Raw genomic sequence first — 25,702 nt, 5'->3', positions numbered from 1 at the left:
TTGGTTCAAAAGGCATCTTTAAAAAGCTATTATGTTAGGTTAAAGAGTTTTAAACTGATAAGCCCCAGCTGATTTTTATTGATGTACACAATGACATATATGTCATTGGATGTACACTTATAATGAATGCAACGTCAATCTAGGTATTATTTGTCTTGGGTTACCACTGCGTCATATTCGACAGAATGTCAATTCGTCTTATTTGTGAAAACTTTATTCAGTAAATGATTTTAAAAAGAAATCTTTTTTCAGTTTTAAAACATAACTCAAAAGTAATTTATTTATCCTTAATTTAGATTTCTCTTTTTATTAGGGGCTTTGTCTAAATACTGAAATATCGGATATATCCCAATGTATTATATTATTTATAATTAAATAAAATTTTTATCAAAAACATAAGTAAAAGAATACGGTCATGTTTTGCGAGAATTGAAATTCCCAAATTTATATACCAAGCCCAGACAAGCCTGGATTCAGACATTGAAAAGTATAGAAGACCAAAAATTAGGCATAATTGACTTACATCCTGACATTTTTGCCACCATACCTAGGTTTATTAAAATTATAATGTAATTTTTATCTATTTACTCAGATTAGATTTGATAAAAATTAATACAAACTGGCAAGAAAACTATAGGAATATAGTGAGTCATTAATTTAAATTAGATATTTAACTATTTTAATACATTTTATGAATACTGACGTATTGCAAAAAATGTAAATAAAGTTTTGCATAATAGTTAATAATTTAATATACATAATTCAAATATAAGAGTTTTAAGAATGCATTAGCAATCCATGAAGTTCCTGGATCTTTTAAAAAGCCTTGGCCTCAAAAAGGAACTGGACGGGCTAGAGCTGGCAATAGGAAAGGGAATATATGGCATAAAGGTATATGAGTTATTATTATAAATTAAGTAGTCTTTTACATTTATTTAAATAAAATACATATTTTACCCTTAGTCTAGAGCCCTGGGAATTCAATTTGACCCCTTTTTTAATTTTTAAAATAAGCTAGTTCAAATTTATTTTTTATGGAATTAGACTAACAACTAATAAAATCAGCCCTTAAGTGGGTATGTTCACATTACTTTATTTTTTTAAAAAAAATAAAATAAGGTTGGAAATTGCTTTTTAATTAGTGAATGCATGAGATATTCATGGAAGAGTTAGCCTATGCAAATTGTCTCCATATGTAAACTAAAAACTTGATCTCTTCTTCATATAAAGATGAATTTTTAATATTGATTGGTTGGAAATGGCTCTTATATACATCATAATAATCACACTATCTAATTCATCATTTAAATGCAACTTATTTCATCATTATTTAATTGTTCATTGAACTAATGTGTTCATTTAAGACTTACACTATGCTCATTCTGACCTTTTTTAAAATAACTATTATAAATTTGGTAGCAAAGAACAAATTGGCTAACTTTTGCCTTTTTTTAAATCCTTTTTACATCTCTGTAACTTATGTTTATTTTTATACTATTAAAATTTTTGGATGTTTTTTTTTGCCTTCATTGTCTAGTGAATGATGAAAATGTGATAATTTTTATTATTCAAATGAATAATGTATCAGAATAAAACCAATTTTATTGATTTAAATTAATTTATTATATTATGGTATAGACAAATAATTCACATAAATAAAAAACAACTTTATAAATAGGGGAGAGATTTTAAACAGGAAGTAAACTAATCCTTTGTACCTATGACTAGTGTTGTTAAAACGCCGCGAGTCGCGACCCCGACCCAAAGCTCGGGTCGTTTTATTCGACTCCGACTCAATGTTTGGGTCGTTTTTTTCGACTTCGACCCGAGTTCAAGCCGAAAAAAACGACTTCGACCCAAAATATGGGTCGTTTTTTTCGACTCCGACCCAAGTCCAAGCCGAAAAAAACGACCTCGACCCAAAATATGGGTCGTTTTTTACGACTCCGACTCAAAATTTGGGTCGTATTTTTCGACTCAAACTTGAAATTTGGGTCGTATTTTTCGACTTAAACTTGAAGTTTGGGTCATATTTTTCGACTCAAACTTGAAGTTTGGGTCGTATTTTTCGACTAAAACTTGAAGTTTGGGTCGTATTTTTCGACTCTAACTCAAAGTTTGGGTCGTTTTTCTGACTCAGACTCAAACATCGGGTCGTTTTATTCAATCCGACCCAAAATATGGATCTTTCTTTTTAAAGACGACTTAAAGTTGGGGTTGCTTTTTTTCACCCCTAACCCAATATCTAGATCATTTTTTTCGACCAAAAGTCAAATAACATTTAGTATATATTAATATTATAGGCGGGAAAGTTACTTAAAGCTTCTTTAAATTATAATGCTCTGATTGACTATTCATCATAGTTATATTTTAAAATTTTTAAGTGATGTACCATAGAAAAGTGCCATTTGTCATGATAATTATTTTTGAACTTTTTTAAATGAAATAGAAAAATATATATTGTAGACATGTTAAATCAAAATTTCAGTGATGATGTACCATAGATAAGTGGTAATTGTCATAATCGCTATTTTTGAACTTTTTTGAGTTTCTTTAAAGCAAATTGCTAAAAATATATATTCTAAACATGTTAAATTAAAAATTCAGTGAGGATGTATCATAGATAGGTGACAATTGTCATAATCGCTATTTTTGAACTTTTTTCAATTTTTTTAAAGGAAATAGCAAAAAATATATATTCTAACCATGTTAAATTAAAAATTCAGTGAGGATGTATCATAGATATGTGACAATTGTCATAATCGCTATTTTTGAACTTTTTCAAATTTTTTTAAAGGAAATATCTAAAAATATATATTCTAAACATGTTAAATTAAAAATTCAGTGAGGATGTATCATAGATAGGTGACAATTGTCATAATCGCTATTTTTGAACTTTTTCAAATTTTTTTACAGGAAATAGCTAAAAATATATATTCTAAACATGTTAAATTAAAATTTCAGTGAGGATGTATCATAGATAGGTGACAATTGTCATAATCGCTATTTTTAAACTTTTTCAAATTTTTTTAAAGGAAACATCTTAAAATATATATTCTAAACATGTTAAATTTAAAATTCAGTGAGGATGTATCATATATAGGTGACAATTGTCATAATCGCTATTTTTGAACTTTTTCAAATTTTTTTAAAGGAAATATCTAAAAATATATATTCTAAACATGTTAAATTAAAAATTCAGTGAGGATGTATCATAGATAGGTGACAATTGTCATAATCGCTATTTTTGAACTTTTTCAAATTTTTTTAAAGGAAATAGCTAAAAATATATATTGTAAAGATGTTAAAATAAAATTTCAGTGAAGATGTACCATAGAAAAGTGACAATTGTCATAATTGCTATTTTTGAACTTTTTCAAATTTTTTTAAAGGAAATAGCTAAAAACATATATTCTAAACATGTTAAATTAAAATTTCAGTGAGGATGTATCATAGATAGGTGACAATTGTCATAATCGCTATTTTTAAACTTTTTCAAATTTTTTTAAAGGAAATATCTAAAAATATATATTCTAAACATGTTAAATTAAAAATTCAGTGAGGATGTATCATAGATGGAAGACAATTGTCATAATCGCTATTTTTGAACTTTTTCAAATTTTTTTAAAGGAAATAGCTAAAAATATATATTGTAAAGATGTTAAAATAAAATTTCAGTGAAGATGTACCATAGAAAAGTGACAATTGTCATAATCGCTATTTTTGAACTTTTTCAAATTTTTTTAAAGGAAATAGCTAAAAATATATATTCTAAACATGTTAAATTAAAATTTCAGTGAGGATGTATCATAGATAGGTGACAATTGTCATAATCGCTATTTTTAAACTTTTTCAAATTTTTTTAAAGGAAATATCTAAAAATATATATTCTAAACATGTTAAATTAAAAATTCAGTGAGGATGTATCATAGATAGGTAACAATTGTCATAATCGCTATTTTTGAACTTTTTCAAATTTTTTTAAAGGAAATAGCTAAAAATATATATTGTAAAGATGTTAAAATAAAATTTCAGTGAAGATGTACCATAGAAAAGTGACAATTGTCATAATCGCTATTTTTGAACTTTTTTCAATTATTTTAAAGGAAATAGGAAAAAATATATATTCTAAAAATGTTAAATTAAAAATTCAGTGAGGATGTATCATAGATATGTGACAATTGTCATAATCGCTATTTTTGAACTTTTTCAAATTTTTTTAAAGGAAACATCTTAAAATATATATTCTAAACATATTAAATTTAAAATTCAGTGAGGATGTATCATATATAGATGACAATTGTCATAATCACTATTTTTGAACTTTTTCAAATTTTTTTAAAGGAAATATCTAAAAATATATATTCTAAACATGTTAAATTAAAAATTCAGTGAGGATGTATCATAGATAGGTGACAATTGTCATAATCGCTATTTTTGAACTTTTTCAAATTTTTTTAAAGGAAATAGCTAAAAATATATATTCTAAACATGTTAAATTAAAATTTCAGTGAGGATGTATCATAGATAGGTGACAATTGTCATAATCGCTATTTTTAAACTTTTTAAATTTTTTTAAAGGAAACATCTTAAAATATATATTCTAAACATGTTAAATTTAAAATTCAGTGAGGATGTATCATACATAGGTGACAATTGTCATAATCGCTATTTTTGAACTTTTTCAAATTTTTTTAAAGGAAATATCTAAAAATATATATTCTAAACATGTTAAATTAAAAATTCAGTGAGGATGTATCATAGATAGGTGACAATTGTCATAATCGCTATTTTTGAACTTTTTCAAATTTTTTTAAAGGAAATAGCTAAAAATATATATTGTAAAGATGTTAAAATAAAATTTCAGTGAAGATGTACCATAGAAAAGTGACAATTGTCATAATTGCTATTTTTGAACTTTTTCAAATTTTTTTAAAGGAAATAGCTAAAAACATATATTCTAAACATGTTAAATTAAAATTTCAGTGAGGATGTATCATAGATAGGTGACAATTGTCATAATCGCTATTTTTAAACTTTTTCAAATTTTTTTAAAGGAAATATCTAAAAATATATATTCTAAACATGTTAAATTAAAAATTCAGTGAGGATGTATCATAGATGGTAGACAATTGTCATAATCGCTATTTTTGAACTTTTTCAAATTTTTTTAAAGGAAATAGCTAAAAATATATATTGTAAAGATGTTAAAATAAAATTTCAGTGAAGATGTACCATAGAAAAGTGACAATTGTCATAATCGCTATTTTTGAACTTTTTCAAATTTTTTTAAAGGAAATAGCTAAAAATATATATTCTAAACATGTTAAATTAAAATTTCAGTGAGGATGTATCATAGATAGGTGACAATTGTCATAATCGCTATTTTTAAACTTTTTCAAATTTTTTTAAAGGAAATATCTAAAAATATATATTCTAAACATGTTAAATTAAAAATTCAGTGAGGATGTATCATAGATAGGTAACAATTGTCATAATCGCTATTTTTGAACTTTTTCAAATTTTTTTAAAGGAAATAGCTAAAAATATATATTGTAAAGATGTTAAAATAAAATTTCAGTGAAGATGTACCATAGAAAAGTGACAATTGTCATAATCGCTATTTTTGAACTTTTTTCAATTATTTTAAAGGAAATAGGAAAAAATATATATTCTAAAAATGTTAAATTAAAAATTCAGTGAGGATGTATCATAGATATGTGGCAATTGTCATAATCGCTATTTTTGAACTTTTTCAAATTTTTTTAAAGGAAACATCTTAAAATATATATTCTAAACATATTAAATTTAAAATTCAGTGAGGATGTATCATATATAGATGACAATTGTCATAATCACTATTTTTGAACTTTTTCAAATTTTTTTAAAGGAAATATCTAAAAATATATATTCTAAACATGTTAAATTAAAAATTCAGTGAGGATGTATCATAGATAAATGACTTTAACATGTTTAGAATATATATTTTTAGCTATCTCCTTTAAAAAAATTTGAAAAAGTTCAAAAATAGCGATTATGACAATTGTCACCTATCTATGATACATCCTCACTGAAATTTTAATTTAACATGTTTAGAATATATATTTTTAGCTATTTCCTTTAAAAAAATTTGAAAAAGTTCAAAAATAGCGATTATGACAATTGTCACCTATCTATGATACATCCTCACTGAATTTTTAATTTAACATGTTTAGAATATATATTTTTAGATATTTCCTTTAAAAAAATTTGAAAAAGTTTAAAAATAGCGATTATGACAATTGTCACCTATCTATGATACATCCTCACTGAAATTTTAATTTAACATGTTTAGAATATATATTTTTAGCTATTTCCTTTAAAAAAATTTGAAAAAGTTCAAAAATAGCGATTATGACAATTGTCACCTCTCTATGATACATCCTCACTGAATTTTTAATTTAACATATTTAGAATATATATTTTTAGATATTTCCTTTAAAAAATTTGAAAAAGTTCAAAAATAGCGATTATGACAATTGTCACCTATATATGATACATCCTCACTGAATTTTAAATTTAACATGTTTAGAATATATATTTTAAGATGTTTCCTTTAAAAAAATTTGAAAAAGTTTAAAAATAGCGATTATGACAATTGTCACCTATCTATGATACATCCTCACTGAAATTTTAATTTAACATGTTTAGAATATATATTTTTAGCTATTTCCTTTAAAAAAATTTGAAAAAGTTCAAAAATAGCGATTATGACAATTGTCACCTATCTATGATACATCCTCACTGAATTTTTAATTTAACATGTTTAGAATATATATTTTTAGATATTTCCTTTAAAAAAATTTGAAAAAGTTCAAAAATAGCGATTATGACAATTGTCACCTATATATGATACATCCTCACTGAATTTTAAATTTAACATGTTTAGAATATATATTTTAAGATGTTTCCTTTAAAAAAATTTGAAAAAGTTCAAAAATAGCGATTATGACAATTGTCACATATCTATGATACATCCTCACTGAATTTTTAATTTAACATGGTTAGAATATATATTTTTTGCTATTTCCTTTAAAAAAATTGAAAAAAGTTCAAAAATAGCGATTATGACAATTGTCACCTATCTATGATACATCCTCACTGAATTTTTAATTTAACATGTTTAGAATATATATTTTTAGCAATTTGCTTTAAAAAAACTCAAAAAAGTTCAAAAATAGCGATTATGACAATTACCACTTATCTATGGTACATCATCACTGAAATTTTGATTTAACATGTCTACAATATATATTTTTATCTATTTCATTTAAAAAAGTTCAAAAATAATTATCATGACAAATGGCACTTTTCTATGGTACATCAATTAAAAATTTTAAAATATAACTATGATGAATAGTTAATCAGAGCATTATAATTTAAAGAAGCTTTAAGTAACTTTCCCGCCTATAATATTAATATATACTAAATGTTATTTGACTTTTGGTCGAAAAAAATGATCTAGATAATTGGGTTAGGGGTGAAAAAAAGCAACCCTAACTTTAAGTCGTCTTTAAAAAAAAAGATCCATATTTTGGGTCGGATTGAATAAAACGACCCGATGTTTGAGTCTGAGTCAGAAAAACGACCCAAACTTTGAGTTGGAGTCGAAAAATACGACCCAAACTTCAAGTTTGAGTCAAAAAATACGACCCAAACTTCAAGTTTGAGTCAAAAAATACGACCCAAACTTCAAGTTTGAGTCAAAAAATACGACCCAAACTTCATGTTTTAGTCGAAAAAAACAACCCAAACTTCAAGTTTGAGTCGAAAAATATGACCCAAACTTCAAGTTTAAGTCGAAAAATACGACCCAAATTTTGAGTCGGAGTCGTAAAAAACGACCCATATTTTGGGTCGAGGTCGTTTTTTTCGGCTTGGACTTGGGTCGGAGTCGAAAAAAACGACCCATATTTTGGGTCGAAGTCGTTTTTTTCGGCTTGAACTCTGGTCGAAGTCGTAAAAAACGACCAAAACTTTGAGTTGGAGTCGAAAAAAACGACCCAAAATTTGGGTGAGCTCTGTTCGAGCCGACTCGGCTAAGCCGATTAACAACACTACCTATGACTTTTACTACAAAAAGATATATATGATCTACTTGTTACTATATAATGTTATTTAATGCCTAAATATGCTAAAAGTATTACCATTATTAATAGCATTTCTTTTTTAGGGAAATAGTAATGTCTATTAATATCATATTTTATAGAATGTTTCAAGCTGAGCTTGGCCCATTTTTTTATATACAAATTTTTAGGATTGAGCCTAATCTGAATTATTTTAATTCTTTGAAGGCCTACAAATTTAGGAGCAACACACAGGGATCTGCCTTTTGCCATTTTAATTTAATTTTATAAACCTTTATCATTTTGTATCTTTTTAAAAACAAAATAATTATGGACTATTAACCATTTTGCCCAAAAATTTCATAGAGAACATTGTCAAAAATTTTATTTATTAAAAACTTAGCATAAGAAATTTTAGAAACTGGGTATCAGAAATATCTTCCGAAAAAAAGTATTAGTAACGCCTAAAAACCCCATCATAAAAAGGTTTATTTACCCATATAAAAAAGATAAAAAACAATTTGAAATTAACAAAACATTTACAAAGGTATTAAACATTGGATACTTTTACGTTGTAAAAGTTTCTCGTTTTTTATTATTATTTACAGATAAATATTATACATTAATATGAAATTTTAAAAATAAAAAGTCTATTGGAGACCTTTGTTAATAGATGTTATAATGGTAGGCTAAGGGCTAAATAAATAAAAAAATTTAAAATTCGTATCAGATCAATTCAGAATATTTTTCGCATACAAATTTTATAGATATTGCCAAACCAATTCTGCGAATTTTTTTCCGCGAAACATTTTCAGAGAAGAAAATATTTTTTCCGCCAATATATTTTAGCTAAGCTTTTATCGCGAACTCTTTATAGCTATTTGCGCAAAGTCATTATCGTGAAACAGTAAATATCTTGCGAATATATTTATTTAAGGGAAAGCAATATATTCAATATTAATTTACCCTCCAAAGTTTCTTTAAATCATAAACGCAAAATGTTTTAAGGATATTTTGTTAATTATTGTCTATTAAGTAAGCAACCTTTATCTGATGTGATAGAAATAAATGCCAATTTCTTTCTGGTCTCTCTCACTTATGGTTAAAATTATGGAGGGAACATTTTGATTCAAGTTTTACCCTAATAAATTTACCCCTCCCCAACGTAAATTTTAAAAATGTGCTTTATGTCATTAAAAGTAAATTTTAACAAATATTCTTAAATACTTAGAAATTTTTTCAGTCAAGTTAAAAAAATACTAAGAGCTAATAATTTTTGCTGATCGCAGATTATTTTTAAAAATCATAGATGATTTTGCTAAGTAATTTTTTATTAAATTTTCCTAGTTATTAATACATAATGCTATAATGCTATTATAAGTGTATTGTAATTAAGCATGTCTTAAGCTTCAGAATTAATGCTTGCCAAAATTTAGCAAACTTCATTAGATTCAATATTTTTGCACTATTATTTTATAAAGAAAACAGAAATGATAAAAAAATATCTATAAAGATCGTAAATTTATAAGATTAAAAATATTTTAAATTAGGGAAATCTCTTATACTTAAATATAATTTATTTATGAATCGCCATTCAAAATTCGATCAAGACAACCTTATAACTCTGTTTTTGATTAGTGACTCTTATTGATGAATTTATAAATATTAAGTACTTTAGAGAATAAATATTGGCCCAAACCTAGATATCAATTTGCCAATAAGGATCAAAGTTACTAATGAACTCAATGATTAATATATTAATAAAACCTAGGTTAGGTTTCTTATGCCCTATTATAAAATAAGTCTTGGAAGAAAAGCATGAGGCAGGAGCAAAAATTTTTTATTCCAAATAACTTTTATAAACCAAATAGTTCATTAATCATTAAAATTTATTAAGGCTAAAAGAAAATTAAAAATTTATCATTGAATCAATCTTGTACCATTTTTAAAAATATTATCATAAAAATAAATATTTCAAAATAAAATAGTCACTATTGGCAATTATCGCAATATTAACCTCGTGATATAAATTCGCTATAATATTTTCACGATATGTTTAGCGAAATATTTTTTGCTCTATTGTCCGCTATTTTGGTTTTACTGTAATAACTTCGCTTTTATTGATTCATGTTAAAAGTTTCGCTGTAATATATTCGCTTTATGTTTGGCGATATGAGTTTCGCTATAAAAAAAATCGCGATATTGTCTTCGCGGAATAATAATCGGTAATGTGAATTTGCGAAATATTGTTTCTCTGAATTGACATGGAACTACAAAATTATATATTTAAAAAATGACAAATATTATTAAATGATTGTTTTATTATGCTATAATAGTTTTTTTTATCGTTAAAAATTTATAGGGGGAACAGCACATGGTCCAAGAGCTCCAAAATCATATTTTAGAATGGAAGATTTTGGAAAAAGACTCAAGGGTCTTTGTAGTACATTGACTGTTAAATTTGCTCAAGTTTTTCATAAATATTTTTTAAAGATAATTTGTACATTCCATATTTAAGTTTAAAAGATTTTTAGATAGTTCTATTTTAGAAATCAATTAAAAATGTCAAAGCTTAATATCAAAAAATTCGTTTGTAAAAAAAATTGAACAAATATTTATTTGAAGAACAGATTTTTAATCAAATTTATCTTCAAAATCTTTAGTAACTTATATGCATAAAAAATCTTACAAGGTGAAATGAAAAATTTTTGATTTTTTTTTCAAACTGCAAAAATATATAAAGAAGATACAGCTTTAAACCTTATCTCTTACGTAATTTTTTTTGAAATTATTTTCATATTACCAATTTGGAAGTAGAAATTTTTTAAAAATATTTTGTTACCCAAAAAATAAATAAATTTTGTAAATCTATAAACTTTATAATAGGACGACATACATATTGTGGACGATTTAGAGATACCCACGGATGATCCTGACGTAAATTAAAATGATTTTATTGATGCAATTATTTTTTATTACAAATGATTTATTATGCCTAATTAGTTTTTGCAAAAAGTGATTGATGAGAGAGATTGGGGTCTTTCCGTTTTATTCGTTGACAAGTAAATTTAAAAAAGTGTATATAATTTTTTTTTACCTATAGTACCGATTACATGCCCAAAAATATTGCCTATGCCTGCCATAATATTCCTCAATTTAATTTATTACCTGTATATGGTAATTCTAATTAATTTTTATATTTTATTTTTTTTTTAAACATAAGGATTAAATATTTTGATGATGCTAAAATATGAAGGCATTGTTTTCACTAGATCCGCATTGGAAGAGTTGGAAAATAAATTGTTATTTCACATGCATAAAGAAGGCCTTTCAAATGTTAAATATGAACCGAGAGATATAAGTGGCAAAAAAGATTGATTAAACTACTTCACCATTAAATATTTTAATAGGTTTTATCAGCCTTGAAAACTGTCGTTATTATGTGAAAATTAATATTTTGTGTCAATTATCATAAAATTATATTTCAAAATTAAAAAAGGTGATGGTGGTACATTATTTTTGTCAAAAGATATTTTTTTTGTCGATCAAGAGCATTTGAAGGCAGGTTTTATAAGATTGTAAAGAGGCTGTTTTTTATTTCTTCAGTAATTAAAAAAATATTTTATCAGTGTAATAACAAAATTGCTAGTATTTATTTTTATCTTTACCTACCAGTATATATAATAAAATTTGGTATCAAGTGTTATAAAAATGCCTTTAAATATAAAAAAAATCAGTGTTTTAACCCTTCAATACTCCGAGAAAAAAATGACGTTAGTACTCTGGTGGGGTTTAATAGACCCCAATTTCAAATGTATATAACTCCTTTTGTATTTAATATATGGATATAAGATAGAACAAACTTCAAACTTGAATTTATTATACTTATATTAAAAATAATGAGGATAATTATAATTTGTGCCAAAATTTTCTAAAAAAAGTTTACTTATTAAATTTTAAATATTAAATTGAAAAAATAATTTATTTATTATATCATCATTATAATTCATTATGTTGATATTTATTCTTCAATATAAAACAAGATTTACAATAATACAGCAAAAATAAAAAAAATATAGGACATTGAAATATGTTAATTTTGACTTATCACATAAAGCATTAATATGCTCAAACATAATTTTTTCCCCATATTTGACAAAAATATTTAGTTTTCTCATCTTTACTGCTAGGACACATACTGCACCCTTGAGTCGATAAGATTTATATTATGAACTTATATTGCATATAGATTCCTTCAAAAGTAAGGACAATCTGATAATTTTTGTTGTACTTCTAAATATGGTTTAATAAGTTCCATTGATATTTTATATATAAAATTACTTCTTGTAAGTGGATATTTTTGTGTTTGCTAAATGATGTGAATTGATGCTTAAAATTGTATCATTTTTTGTCTTCAATACACCATTTCTAACCTACCTTTAGCCATATTATAAAATATTATAATTTCAGGATTTCTTGTATCATTTGAATCAACATTTTTATTATGGTGGAAAGTTAATAGCATTATGACATCCTTTTTTCTTTGGATATGATAATAATGTTATTTTTTTCAATCCAACTCAAATACATGAAAAATGATATTACATTTTAAATAAATTTTATTATATTTACTTTCAGAATATGTGAAAATCATAATAAATGATAAAAATAATTTGAAAAATGAGATAATTATAAAAATTTCAAAAAATTTACGTATTTACTCTGGTGGGGTCTCACAAACCCCAATCAGTCACAAAATATTTATATCTTAAATACTATTAAGCCAAAATATATGAAATTTGGAATTTAGATTCTAAGATATATTTGATGAAGCTAGTGAAGATTCCAGATCATAATAATAAACCGTTTTTATGTAATATCAATTCTTGCAAGCCTGGGGTTTCATATATCCCACCGGAGTATTGAAGGGTTAATAGACTTTCCAGTAAATTGAGTATTTTGATTGGTAATAATATATTTTTTGGTTGTGGCGGCAGTTACATCCTGAAAGGAGAATTAGCAATTTAACCTTCTCTTCTTTCTATATATGAAATTTTAGGTTAATTTACTTTTACTTAAACTAGTTAGATAAATAAAATGTAAGAATATTACAAGTTTCATTCAGTATTTTTATAACATATTTTAAAAACAACAACTGATTTTATGCAAAATAAATCACATTTTTATAAAAAATATACTTGTTTATAATACCATTTACTATTAATTGTCGCGAACAGGGTGACTAGATTTTAATAATATATATGTAATCAATTTTTGGTGATTGATTCCAATTTGTGTATAGTGTTTTCATAAAGCTCCCATAAAAATGCATGAGTATTCAGGTGCATTGAAAATGTCTAAAATTAATTAATTAAAATAAAATATCTATATAGCTCTAATTATTTAGGTTTTTAAAGTCAATTTTTTTTATGTTTAAAAACATGCTTAGTTCATGCCCATGTTCCGATTAAATTTAACTAGCAGACGATACTAATCTACTTATATGATTATTATTGTAATAAGGTGCAAAATATATTACTTCTTTAATCTCCTCGTAAAATTTTCGCGTTTCAGCATTCGTAAAATTTTCTAACATTGGAAATAAGGACGCAAATGGAATGGTTTTATAAATTGAGCTGTGTAGATATTCCTTGCTGTTTTTATAAAATATTTAATGTAAGTAAATTTTACAAAAAAATGAATGTTGATCTATATTTGGATTATTTTTAGGTATAATTGTATATTTTAAATAAACATTTAATAAAATCTGAATATAATGACGCTACCATTTTGCTTTAAATTGAATTGTTACTTTCTTTCAAAATTATCAAATATTTTTTTTAAAAATCACCCAAATTGCTTTTGCCCAGATTCCGTAATATCTTCCGATTCACTTCTTGTATTAGATTTGTCTTTCTGCGATGTACATTGAACATTTGATTTAAACTTTGGCCAATGATGGATAACAAGCATTTGAGTGTAGATATTTGAGCATTCCTCACTCCAGTATAGGAGTAAATTTTTCAAATTTTTACTATCAAAAATAAGATTTAAATATAGTTTTAAAATTATGATAATTAAGTTTAATTATGTAGTTATTACTCGTTCAGGTAGAGAAACATTTGGGTGGGTAAAATTTCGGATGTCAAGACAACATTGTGATTAAAGACTAGTTTATGCTAAAAGCATATATAATTTATAAAATGTATGTTTTTATGAAATTACCCTTTCGGAATAATTCGCGCCTATTTTATTGCACAAATAATCCCTCGCCTGTGGTACTAAGATATCGACGAAAATTGAATAGTAATTTGAGCTGGCGATGCTCTCAATATTGAGGGCGGAGACGTAAGTATCAAAAAGATTGCTAATATTTTTCGTTGAGTTTTGGCCTTTTATTTTGAAAAAAAAAATTGTTTTTAAAAAATGGTATGATTCTATTCTATTTGTTAAAATAAGAGTAGTATCGATTTTGTTCATTGATTGTTTTAATATACATAATATCGATTCGATTCATAGGAATAAACAATTGAATAGTATATAATTCATATATTCGTTTTTAAATAGGCCCATAGTAAAATATGAGTTGTATTTTTATTATTACTATTTATGCAAAGCTCTAAGAGAGAGTGATCATCGATTATATTCGTTAACAAAGTTCCCAAATTGGCAATATATGCATTTTCAAAAAGAGTGGCTCCGACCAAATTTTGGCAATCTTTTAGTGCGGATTTCGTGACTAAGTCGAATTTGGCTGGATTAAATGGATCTTTCAAAGACAAACTATAGGAATGAATGATTTTTTTAAAAGGTGCTAAAGTCTTACACGATAATTATTGATTTAATGATTATTATACCTGTCAAAGTGCTTCCTAATTTGTTCCTCGAAAGGTTCTGCGTAAATGTCTTTAAATAATTTTATCATCATTTCTACCGATTTGTTTGTATAAGTTGTTTCTAAAACCTTTATATGCATCAAAAAAAATGTAGAAAATGAATATATATCAATTTAATGGTATTCACTTCGAAAAAATTTTGCGTTTTGTAGGAGTAGTTATAAACGTAGTGTATAGAGGCCATGATAGTGTGTTGTACGGATAATATTAATGAGGCTAGTGCATAACAATGTATTTGATGAATCAAGCGTAGGATAACTAAATGCATATTTATAAAACAAATTCGATCATAAATTTTAAAGTTACTTGTGATCTTGAGATGTTCCCAAAGTTCCATTTTATTTGGTGGACTATTTTCAAAAAATAAATTATAATTATGAAAAGTTAAAAATTTACAATTGATAAAAAAAAAATAGAGAATCCAAACTTGAATAATATATACCCTGAAAACTTTTCTAAAACCAAAACAGTGATGTTTATTTTAAATTTTAATTAAGCACAATCATAGCTGTAGCCATGTGGGGGGGGAGGCAGGACCCTTAAAATTTTTGGTCCTCAAAAATGCCGCCAAAATTTTTCCGGCCCCTAAATTTAAAAAATAATATATTCGTTATTAATATTTAAATAATATTAACAATTAATTCTAAATAAAAATATAATAAAATTTTTAGACTGTTAATCGAGATTGATTTTTTAAATTTGTTTAACTTAAATTGTTTTTATAGCCTTTAACTATGTATTTCGTTTAAATTGTTTTTTTATAATACACATATATACCTTATTTATTTTTAGTATCATATTTAGTTAAATTTATAATAAATAAAAAAAATTTCTTGTCCATAAAACACCACCGTTATTGATATATAACATGGTGCCCCGCTTTGTATGGTAATTCACGCACAATGATATATAAAAAAATCTCATATATATTGTGCATATGCCGATAAATATAAAAAATTAAAATAAATTTTTTGGAATTATGTAATAAATTATAAAAATTATTCGATATAAAAGACACACACAAAGTAAAAAAAAAATTTTTATATGACTTTACAACAACATTATATATCTTTACATGTAAATAAAGTTTTAAAATAAAAATTTGCAATTTGGAAAAAAAAGAATAATTATATGACTTTATAGTGACAATATATATCTCTATGCTAATTTAAATAAAGTTTTTAAAATAAAAATTTGCATTATGGATGATAAAATTAGCATATCCTCCAACAGGGAAGATAAGTTCCCAAAATTGGAGGGATGCTTGACGGACACTTATTCGGTGAGACTTGACGATTATTTCTCTCAAACAATTTTTGACTCAGTAAAAATTGAAACATTGATGACCAATTTATCTGATAATCTATACGATAAAATTAAGTCATATGTACTAAGGAAGATATCAAAGATTATAAAATTATTATTAAAAAATTAAAATTTTTATTACCCAGTCAAGATGCTTGGATATTGACTGGGAAGTTTAACCTTGCTTCACAAGGTGTTAATGAATCTTTTTTAGATTGATTTTTTAGACTGTCTAAGTTAAGTAGACAATGTAATTTTATTAATTATGATCGCATAAAAGAAAAATTGAGAACATCTAGTTTAAATGACAATATAAAAAATAAATTTAATAAAAATATTAACTATACATTAGACGAAATGATTGAAATAGGAAGAAAATTAGATAGTATTATCATTAAATCAGAAAGTGACAATGTTAATCATGTTTTTAGTAGGGATAAAAAATTTAATAAAAATAATGACAATAATAGAAATAATGATAAGAATTTAGACATCCACTTCTAATAGGAGTGAGATTAATAGTAACTATAATAGACCTAATTATTATTCGAGGCAAAATTTTGACAGTAAGAATAGAAATTATGGTGATAACAATTTTAGTAATGTTAACGACAACAGGAATAGGAATTTTAGTAACGTTAGAAACAATAACAATTATAATAATAATAACTATAGAAATAATCAGTATAATGATAGTAACTATCAAAATTACAATTATCGGTATAACAATAGCAACCGAAACTTTCATAATAATAATTATCAATCTTATAACAACAACTATGGTAGGAACAACGCCTGGTTTAATTATAATCAGAGGAGACAGATTTAATGTGACGATCAAAATCATAATAATTACCGATCTTATAATAACAGTTCAAATAATTATGAAGGAAACAACAGGTGGCATAATAATGATAACCAAGGAAAACAAATCGAATATGACGATCGTAATCGGTGGAAAGATTTTAATCAAAGAAAACAAATCCAGTATGATAATCAAAACTTCTACGATAGCAATAATTGTAATATGAACATTGAAGAAGTTGGGGAAAATATAGTTGGCACTGCCAAAGACAATTATGAGAATGATTTCAATGTCAACAACCTGGCTGAAAATACAGACAAAGGTGATGACAGGCTTTTATGACTACTTTGAAATTAAATAATGTTACTAACTATGCAGGTTGACACTGGAACAAATTATACCATCATACCTCATGATATGGCTAAAAAAATTGGTATAAGAGAAATGAAGAAATCCAGTTTGCGGCTTACAGCCTACGACGGAAACTTGATTAAAATCATCGGGACAACTCAAGTTAAAGTAAGTTATGAAGGAATCACTAAATATTTACTAGCAGTAGTTGTAGAGTCGAGAAAGAACGCGTTATTAAGAAGAATCTGGATCAATGCCTTTAAAAATATTTTAAATAAATTCATAGGAAATGTCGACACCAATTATGAAGATGAAATCAATCAACTTATTAAAGATTGTGAATCCAAATTGACTAGCGAACCAATTAACAAAGTAAATGTCAAATTACATTTAAGATGTGACGCCCAACCTAAAATAATACCACCAAGATGTATAGCGTATTCAAAGATTGATCTTGTGGGCGAAGAACTGAATAGATGGATACATGAAAAAATTATTGAGCCTGTAAATGATGTGCGATGGGCGAGTCCTATAACCGCCGTATACAAAGATGATGGGAGCATCAGGCTTTGCGCAGATATTAAAGACACTATAAACCGAGCTCTCGAAGACTTTAGATACCCACTTCCACGTATAAATGATCTTATAGCTAAACTTTCAGAAGGAAATTTTTTTTAACCAAAATAGATTTCAAAAATGCTTTTCTACAAGTTCCGATCGACAAAAATAGCAGAAAATTTTTGACTATATCCACACATAAGGGATACTACCAATTTACCAGACTCCTTTTGGGTTGAAAACTTCATCTGCTATATTGCAACAAATCATGGATCAAATTTTCGGTGATATGAAAGATGTTATATTTTATATTGATGACTTATTAATAACTGGAAATAACGATGAAGCACATTTAAACAACATCTAAAAGGTGTTTAAGAAAATATTATCGTACGGGTTAGTACCTAACTTCGCCAAAAGTTTATTTTTCAAAAACAAAGTTAGGTTCCTGGGTCACGATATAGATGACAAGGGGATTCATGATAACCATGATAAAATTGAAGCAATAATTAATATGCCAGAACACATTTCTGTGAATGGCTGGTTATTATAGAAATTTTTTATTAACTTCTCTGATATTGCTGATCCGTTGTACAAAATGGTCAACAAAGAAAGATGGGAGTGGAACTTAGAACATTCCAGAAGTTTTAATGATTTAAAGAAGTTGATTAGTCTCCCGCCAGCACTGACGTATTTTAATCCAGAATTACCTATTGGGATTGCGACTGATGCATCCAAATCTGGATTAGGGGCTGTACTATTTCACACAGAGAAAGATGGCAAAGAAAAACCTATTGCTTTTGCGTCTAGAACCTTAGCAAAATCCGAAATAAATTACACTAATATTGAGCGTGAGGCTCTTGCCATAATGTTCGCAATTAAAATATTTCAAGAATATTTGGTTGGGACTAAATTTACTATCATCACGGACCATAAACCACTAGTCCACATTTTTACCAAGGTACTCAAGGACAATAGTACCATGTACTTAAGGTTACAAAAGTGGAATATCACTTTGGGGGGTTACGACTTCAACATAAAGTATAAAGCAGGTAAATACAATGTTGTTCCTGACTGCCTCTAGAGATTGCCACAAGAATGTCATGATGAAGTTGTTGAAAATATCACTATAATAAATGACTATGGGGATTTACCTATCAATACAATCATTATATGAAGGTCACTTGGGAGCAGGAAGAATCAAATCCTTAGCCAAAGATTACATGTGGTGGTCTGGTATAAATAATGACAGATATGGAAGTGAAAAGTTGCGACGATTGTAACATATATCATGATAATCCTAAAAAGATACAAAAACCAATGGGTTTCGGCAACCAAACCATTTGAAACGTTCTTCACAAGAAATTGGTTGACAATAGTCGATGCTTACAGTAAGTTTCCAATCATTGTTCCTATTAAAAAATATTACTACCGATGTTACTTTAATAGAAATTTTTAAAACTATTTCGCTATATGGAATACCCGAAACTATAGTTACCGATAACGGCACTAACTTCACAAGTAGTGATTTTGAAAAATTTTGCAGTGATTATGGTATCAAACATGTGCTCACATCTGCTTATCACCAGCAATCCAATGGCCAGGTAGAACGCATGGTAAGAACGTTCAAAACACATGAAAAGGAATATCAAAATTGTCTTAAACATCGCACTTGACAATTTTTTATGGCCCACTTAAAATGGGGTCTGGGGGCTACGCGTAATGACACTACAGGAGTTACACCGTCTAAGAGAATGTTCAACCGTGATATTAGAGTTATATGGGACTTATTGAGACCGTTGGAGGAGAAGGAGAATAAAATAAACATTACTTTACCACGAAATAGATTAATATAGGACATTTTGTTTGGTATAAAGTACAAGGAAATGATACATGAGACAAAGGGACAATTAATTTGAAGGAAAGTGACACTATGTTCCAAGTCTATACAGAAAAATGTATTACAAGGAAACACCTGGACCAATTAAGAAAGAGAGAATGCTATAACACCTAAGAAGGACGGAAGTGAGGACAAAAATATTAAAACTAATGATAAAAATATTGTAATACCGACTTCCAGACCGATACGAAGTAGATAAAAACCTGTTTATCTAAAAGATTATATAACTTAAAATATTAAAACATGTAAAAATAAATTAAATACTAAAACACGAAAAATTAAATTAAATACTAAAACACGAAAAAATAAATTGGAAAACGCAAAAATATAAAAAATAAAAACGATAAAAATATCATCTAACAATCTTGTTGATTTATCATCCTTTTATTATTCTAACATCCAAATTTGATCAATTTTCTGATTATTCATATATTCCAACATCCTATGATAATAACAATTTTGTAAAATTGATAATGATAACGACGGAGCTTGACGACGAGCCAGCGTACTCGAGACGATTTTAACAAACCAACGTGATAGAATCAAGCCAACGACTTTATGACTTATGAACTCCTTGAACAATCAAAATGAACAACCATTTGAACGACATATTTTCTATGACAGCTCAGATGGATTATGGGAAGGTTTTTCAGAAGAAGGGGAATGTTAATCGAGATTGATTTTTTTAATTTGTTTAACTTAAATTGTTTTTATAGCCTTTAACTATGCATTTCGTTTAAATTGTTTTTTTATAATACATATATATACCTTATTTTATATTTATTTTTAGTATCATTTTTAGTTTTAGATAAATTTATAATAAATAAAACATTTTTTCTTGTCCATACAACACCACCGTTATTGATATATAACATAGACAAATATTATTTAATTTATACAATAAACAAGAACGTACCTACAAAAATATTCGTTATAAAATATAAATTCACTCATTAGTCACTCAAGTGATGAATTTGGACAAAAGGGATTCAGTTATTGGAAAAATGCGTTAGTTGTAAAGAAGGGACAATGAAAGCCCTAAGCTCATTTAAATTCAATAACAATATGGCATGATAAAAATGTTAATATAAATAAAGACAGTTAGATAACAACAATTATGGTAAGCCAGCAAATTAACCATAATAGTTATTATCTTAAATAAATATTTTATTTTATGCTACTTCTTAGCATACAGGACAGGAGCTACCTTTTTATGGAGCCAATTCAACGAAATTTAAGGAGCAAAAAATGAAAACATTTTATTCTTCTGGACAATTTATAATGTTCTCATACACCATCCAAAAAGATCCTGAATTAAATATAATTATGAAATGAATATCCAAAATGCACAATATACATCAAATTAAAAATGAAGTATAATCTATATCAGATATGGTGCTGGAATATCTCAGAAAAATATAACAAAAGTGAGATGCCTTTTTTTTGTCCTAAGGCTGATGAGACAAAAGATGCATCAGATTAAACCTGAGCATAATTATTCGTCATATTTTTTGTAAAATTTAAGGAATAATAATCATTAATTTGCAATGTCTTTCTGCTAAAAGCATTATTAAATGTATTTTAAAGCAACTTAATGAATTAAATATTAATTTATCGAATATAATAAGCCAGGCATATGATGGTGCAATCGTAATGTCTAGTCGAAGGAAAGTACAAACTCTGCTTTAAAAAAAATTATAAAAAATGTGTCTTGGTATAATAATATTGTATATTTTTGAATTTATCTAATGAAGATGCATTGTATAATTTTTCCAGGCATTTTAATGTATCCTGTAAATATGCAGGCTGTACTCTAAAAGACTTCTAGACTAGAGGTTGACTGATCATTTAGAAACATCTAGATTATTTATGAGAATTTTGAGGCTATTGACGAAGTATTAGTTTACTCTTCTAATAGAACTTTTAACTCAGAGGTATCATCTCATGATTCAGTCGAAGTCTCTGGTCCTTTATCTCAATGCATTAATATAAATTACATTTATATATGCCATTATAATTTATGAATAACAATAGATCCACTAAATAAGTATCTACATTCAGTAATTACTAATAGAGTGGATGCTAAAATTTGCATTAATTCAATTAATCTATTAAAAAATAAAAAAAAGTGATAATTCTTTTGATTGATATGAATTATGGCTGAAAAACTTATGTCAATATTGAATCTCATCCCTCAAAAATTATCAAGGGTACTTCGCTTAGAAATCTTAAAGATTTTTTAAGCGATATCAAATTGCAATTTGATTGTGAAAAGAACTTCAATTGGAATTCTTTAAATTATTGTAAATTTAGATAGATTTTCACAAGATGATTATAATCTTCTATCATGTTTAATACATTATCCCCCTTTAACCTTTATTATTTTATATCAGATAAAAGACCCCATTAGAATTATTATTAAATTAAATGTGAAACGTTACATCATGAAAAGGAATGGCAAAAGGATTATTAGCTGCGGAAGTTAAAGAAACACATAATTGTATCGTAAATATTATGTATAAAAAAATGATGCCTCATTCTCTACACTATAAAGAGTTCTATCGAGCACTAGAAAATCAATGAAAGATCGACGTAAACAAAATGTAGTTATTTACTACTCAAAAATTCTATACTACCCATTTTTACCTAAATATTAACCTTCTTATAGATATTATAATTTACATTAATACTGAGGTCATTATATTCCATTGATAATTTCCATACAATCTATACTTTAATATCATCTTCATCTATCCTAACCACGACTCCTCTCCCTTTATCTGAATTCATCTTCGTCAATCTAATTTCATCTTACACCATAATATCTCTTTTAATTAAAATTTAGACTAAATTTAGTGTTAGACACAACCATCATATAACTAATTATTATTCTACCATTAAATAAGACGTTTTTTCAAACGATTTCATATGCTCGTTCCAGCAGTTTTTTTAAACTTACAAGTAACATCATTTTTTCAACAATTTTGCATAATATAAACTAGGGCTGCCGATATTAAAATGGCCTTTTCATAAATGTATCTTAGAATTAGCACGAAATTGGCAGCTAATTTTAAATTCTTAAACATCTTGGAATTTCGATATAACATTAAAACTTGCTAGAAAACAAAATTATTATAAGGAGGCATCAGAATTGGCCGATCAAGAATTTATTCGGAATCAGATCGGCAAAAATTGTTAAAAACCGATCAACAATATAGGCTTATTTTCCTGCCAGTACTGACTTTTCTTTAAAATATTTTTGTTTGATAAGTTATATGGCTTATCTTGCGACAATTCAGAGATATGCATATTTATAACCATTAATTTTAATATGGGAAAAATATCGCCACAGTTATAATATAAATTAGACGCCATGTAATCGTTAATAAAAATGAATATAAGATTTTTTGAAATATCATAGTATAAAAACAAACCGCAGGCAAATTATTATTGAATGTTGTTTGGAAATTTCAAAAAATGCAAACAAATGGCCTAGGAAATCTAGAGATAAAACACATTGTTTGTAAATGGCTTTATAGGATATTTTAAGGCTGAAAACAGGGCATTTTTAGATATATATAATAAAGGATTTAACATCTAAAATGAGCATTTGAATTTAACTGCAGAACATTCTCAAAATTCTAAATTTGTTTTATCTTAAAAAATCTTTGAAGAATTAGATTTTTGTTTGAGCTGTGAAACACTAATTATTAATTTAATATTCAAGAAAAATAAACAAATTTTGAAATTATAAAACCCTCCATTTGCTAATATTAAAATTCATGGCTTAAAATAGCTTAATCTTAGGTTTTCACAAGGCAAATTTTGATTTTTTTGGCTAAAAACCTGGCCAAGCCATTTATAATGAAGGGTTAAACCAATACTAATTATTATATTACTTGCTTGCTATATTGTTGATAATTTTGTCAACATTCCAATTTTTCTGCATAGAGATTTCAAATTTTGTCATAAATAAATCATCTTAAATTTTATTAAAATAAGAATACAAAGAAATGAAAAGTCAATATTACATTGTTTAAGAAATTGTTGTTGGTACATTATAAACACTTTATTTTTGTCAGTTGGCCCATCATGATCTTCAAAATTCTGGCTACCTGATGCTATATAAGTTGATATAGCCCCTCCAATACCTTAATATGTTTTTTATAACATTCAAAAATTATAATATTGATATAATATAATTCAAATTGATAAAACTAAACACTAAATATAAGAGCCTTGCATTGGACCAATATAATTTTGTGTGGCACATCCAATCTGAGCATTATTTTTAAAGATCCAAATCCAATCAAAAATTTAATCTTGGAAATAGGTCAAAGTTAATCTTATTTAATTTTTATTTTTTGAACTTTTATAAAAGTATATTATAACAAAAGCAAAAAAATAATAAGCGCATAAGAAAATATAGTTAGAGCTATTCTTGAAAAAATAATATATAAAAACATTAAGAAAACAAAATTATTTAAATTTTACAAAGCGTGATCTATCTGAGTCTAAGAGAATGTCTCTTGATTTATGGACCACAGTTAAGTCAGATTAGACTTGGATCAGTTAATTTAGGGCTCTACATTTACTGCATACAGGAACAATTTTATTAAGGTATAGATTAGTAGAAGAAAGTAGTTAAATAATAAAGTTTAATAATATACAAAGAAATAATCCTGAAAAAATTATATTTCATCTTATGGATTAAAATATTCCACTTTGCATTTTTAATAAATTAATTCTTCTGTGGTTCATTGTTGTATTGCTCAATATTATGTTCTTATGTGCCAAAATATTATTGTATAATATATTCTATATTTTTTTAAACTAAAAAAGAATATACAGATAAAGTCACTTGATTCATTAAAATTAATTTATATTTTGTTTTTTTTAATGATATCTATATTATTATATATAAAATATAATGCAGTAACCTGATATAAGACCCAATGCGATAATTTTCGTTCTATGTTTTTTAAAAAATTTAAACATATGCAAGCCATGAATGAATGAAATATTATTTGGTGGTGTTAAAAAGCCCTTTTGAGCCGTTTTAAAAACAACCCGATTAAGATTTTATCCAAAATAAGATTGTGTAAGCTTTAATATTTTGCAAGTAAAGGCCCAAACCTCTGCCATTTATGAGCAAAATAACCAGGCTTACACAATATTATTTTGGTTATAATCTTAATCGGGCCGTTTTTAAAAATCAACCCTAATCGGGCTTTTTAACAACTACTATTATCATCTGTCACGTGAAAAATATATCAAAATTAAATTTATAAGCATATCTATAATTGAAAATGCGAATTTTCTAAAAATACTGAAAAGAAAAATAAACTAATTACCAAACCTGACTATGGATGTTCAATTCGCTACAATGTTAGCAAATAGTATTTACTAAAAAACCTTTTATTATACCATAATAATATTAGATTAACGTAGTATCGTATCTGGTCAATTCAGTCAAATTTTTATCGGGAAACACTTTTTTGCGAACGTTTTAGCTCAAATATCCTTTATCACGAACAAATTTTACAGCAAGGATAATATCCCGAAACTAATTCCGCTTTTCGAGAAACTTCTATATCGAAGACCAAATCGCAAACACATTATCGCATATCTATTTCGTATAATCTTAACCTTGAATTCATAGTGAAGCCCGATTGCGATCGCGATTTAGTCGCGATATCGCAGTGACCGATCAGCTAAACTGATCGCAGCGATTTTCATTCATGTGCATAGCGATTTTATTAATTCATAAAATGGTATCCGT

The 25,702-nt window shown here is 26.3% G+C and overlaps 2 protein-coding genes across 3 annotated transcripts; one reads left to right on the top strand and one right to left on the bottom strand.

Annotated features, from left to right (window-relative positions):
- The first annotated feature begins 163 nt into the window (after positions 1 to 163).
- On the top strand, positions 164 to 11,743 carry LOC135923572 (large ribosomal subunit protein uL4m-like). 2 transcript variants are annotated; one of them, XM_065458397.1, is made up of 11 exons: positions 164 to 272; positions 314 to 353; positions 401 to 551; positions 593 to 644; positions 774 to 891; positions 10,468 to 10,574; positions 10,992 to 11,042; positions 11,109 to 11,167; positions 11,209 to 11,282; positions 11,329 to 11,466; positions 11,516 to 11,743. In XM_065458397.1, exons 1-11 carry the CDS (start codon positions 225 to 227, stop codon positions 11,578 to 11,580), a joined length of 903 nt encoding a protein of 300 aa, XP_065314469.1. In that variant the 5' UTR covers positions 164 to 224; the 3' UTR covers positions 11,581 to 11,743. The 2 variants fall into 2 exon arrangements, with proteins under 2 accessions (XP_065314469.1, XP_065314470.1); XM_065458398.1 differs by having other exon boundaries at positions 11,329 to 11,739.
- Positions 11,744 to 13,323: 1,580 nt separating this feature from the next.
- Positions 13,324 to 24,931, bottom strand: LOC135924828 (uncharacterized). Its single transcript, XM_065459950.1, has 12 exons — positions 24,861 to 24,931; positions 23,952 to 24,071; positions 23,820 to 23,901; positions 15,308 to 15,351; positions 15,129 to 15,259; positions 14,963 to 15,069; positions 14,710 to 14,888; positions 14,331 to 14,497; positions 14,208 to 14,284; positions 13,957 to 14,139; positions 13,645 to 13,759; positions 13,324 to 13,462 (listed from the first exon to the last, which is right to left on the bottom strand). The coding sequence occupies exons 1-12, from the start codon at positions 24,916 to 24,918 to the stop codon at positions 13,373 to 13,375; spliced, it is 1,353 nt and encodes a 450-aa protein (XP_065316022.1). The 5' UTR covers positions 24,919 to 24,931; the 3' UTR covers positions 13,324 to 13,372.
- Positions 24,932 to 25,702: the final 771 nt, after the last annotated feature.

This window comes from Gordionus sp. m RMFG-2023, chromosome 2, assembly GCF_954871325.1.
Source record: "Gordionus sp. m RMFG-2023 chromosome 2, tfGorSpeb1-WG-v2, whole genome shotgun sequence".
Taxonomy (NCBI): domain Eukaryota; kingdom Metazoa; phylum Nematomorpha; class Gordioida; order Chordodea; family Parachordodidae; genus Gordionus; species Gordionus sp. m RMFG-2023.
This window is presented reverse-complemented; position numbering and strand designations above follow the sequence as displayed.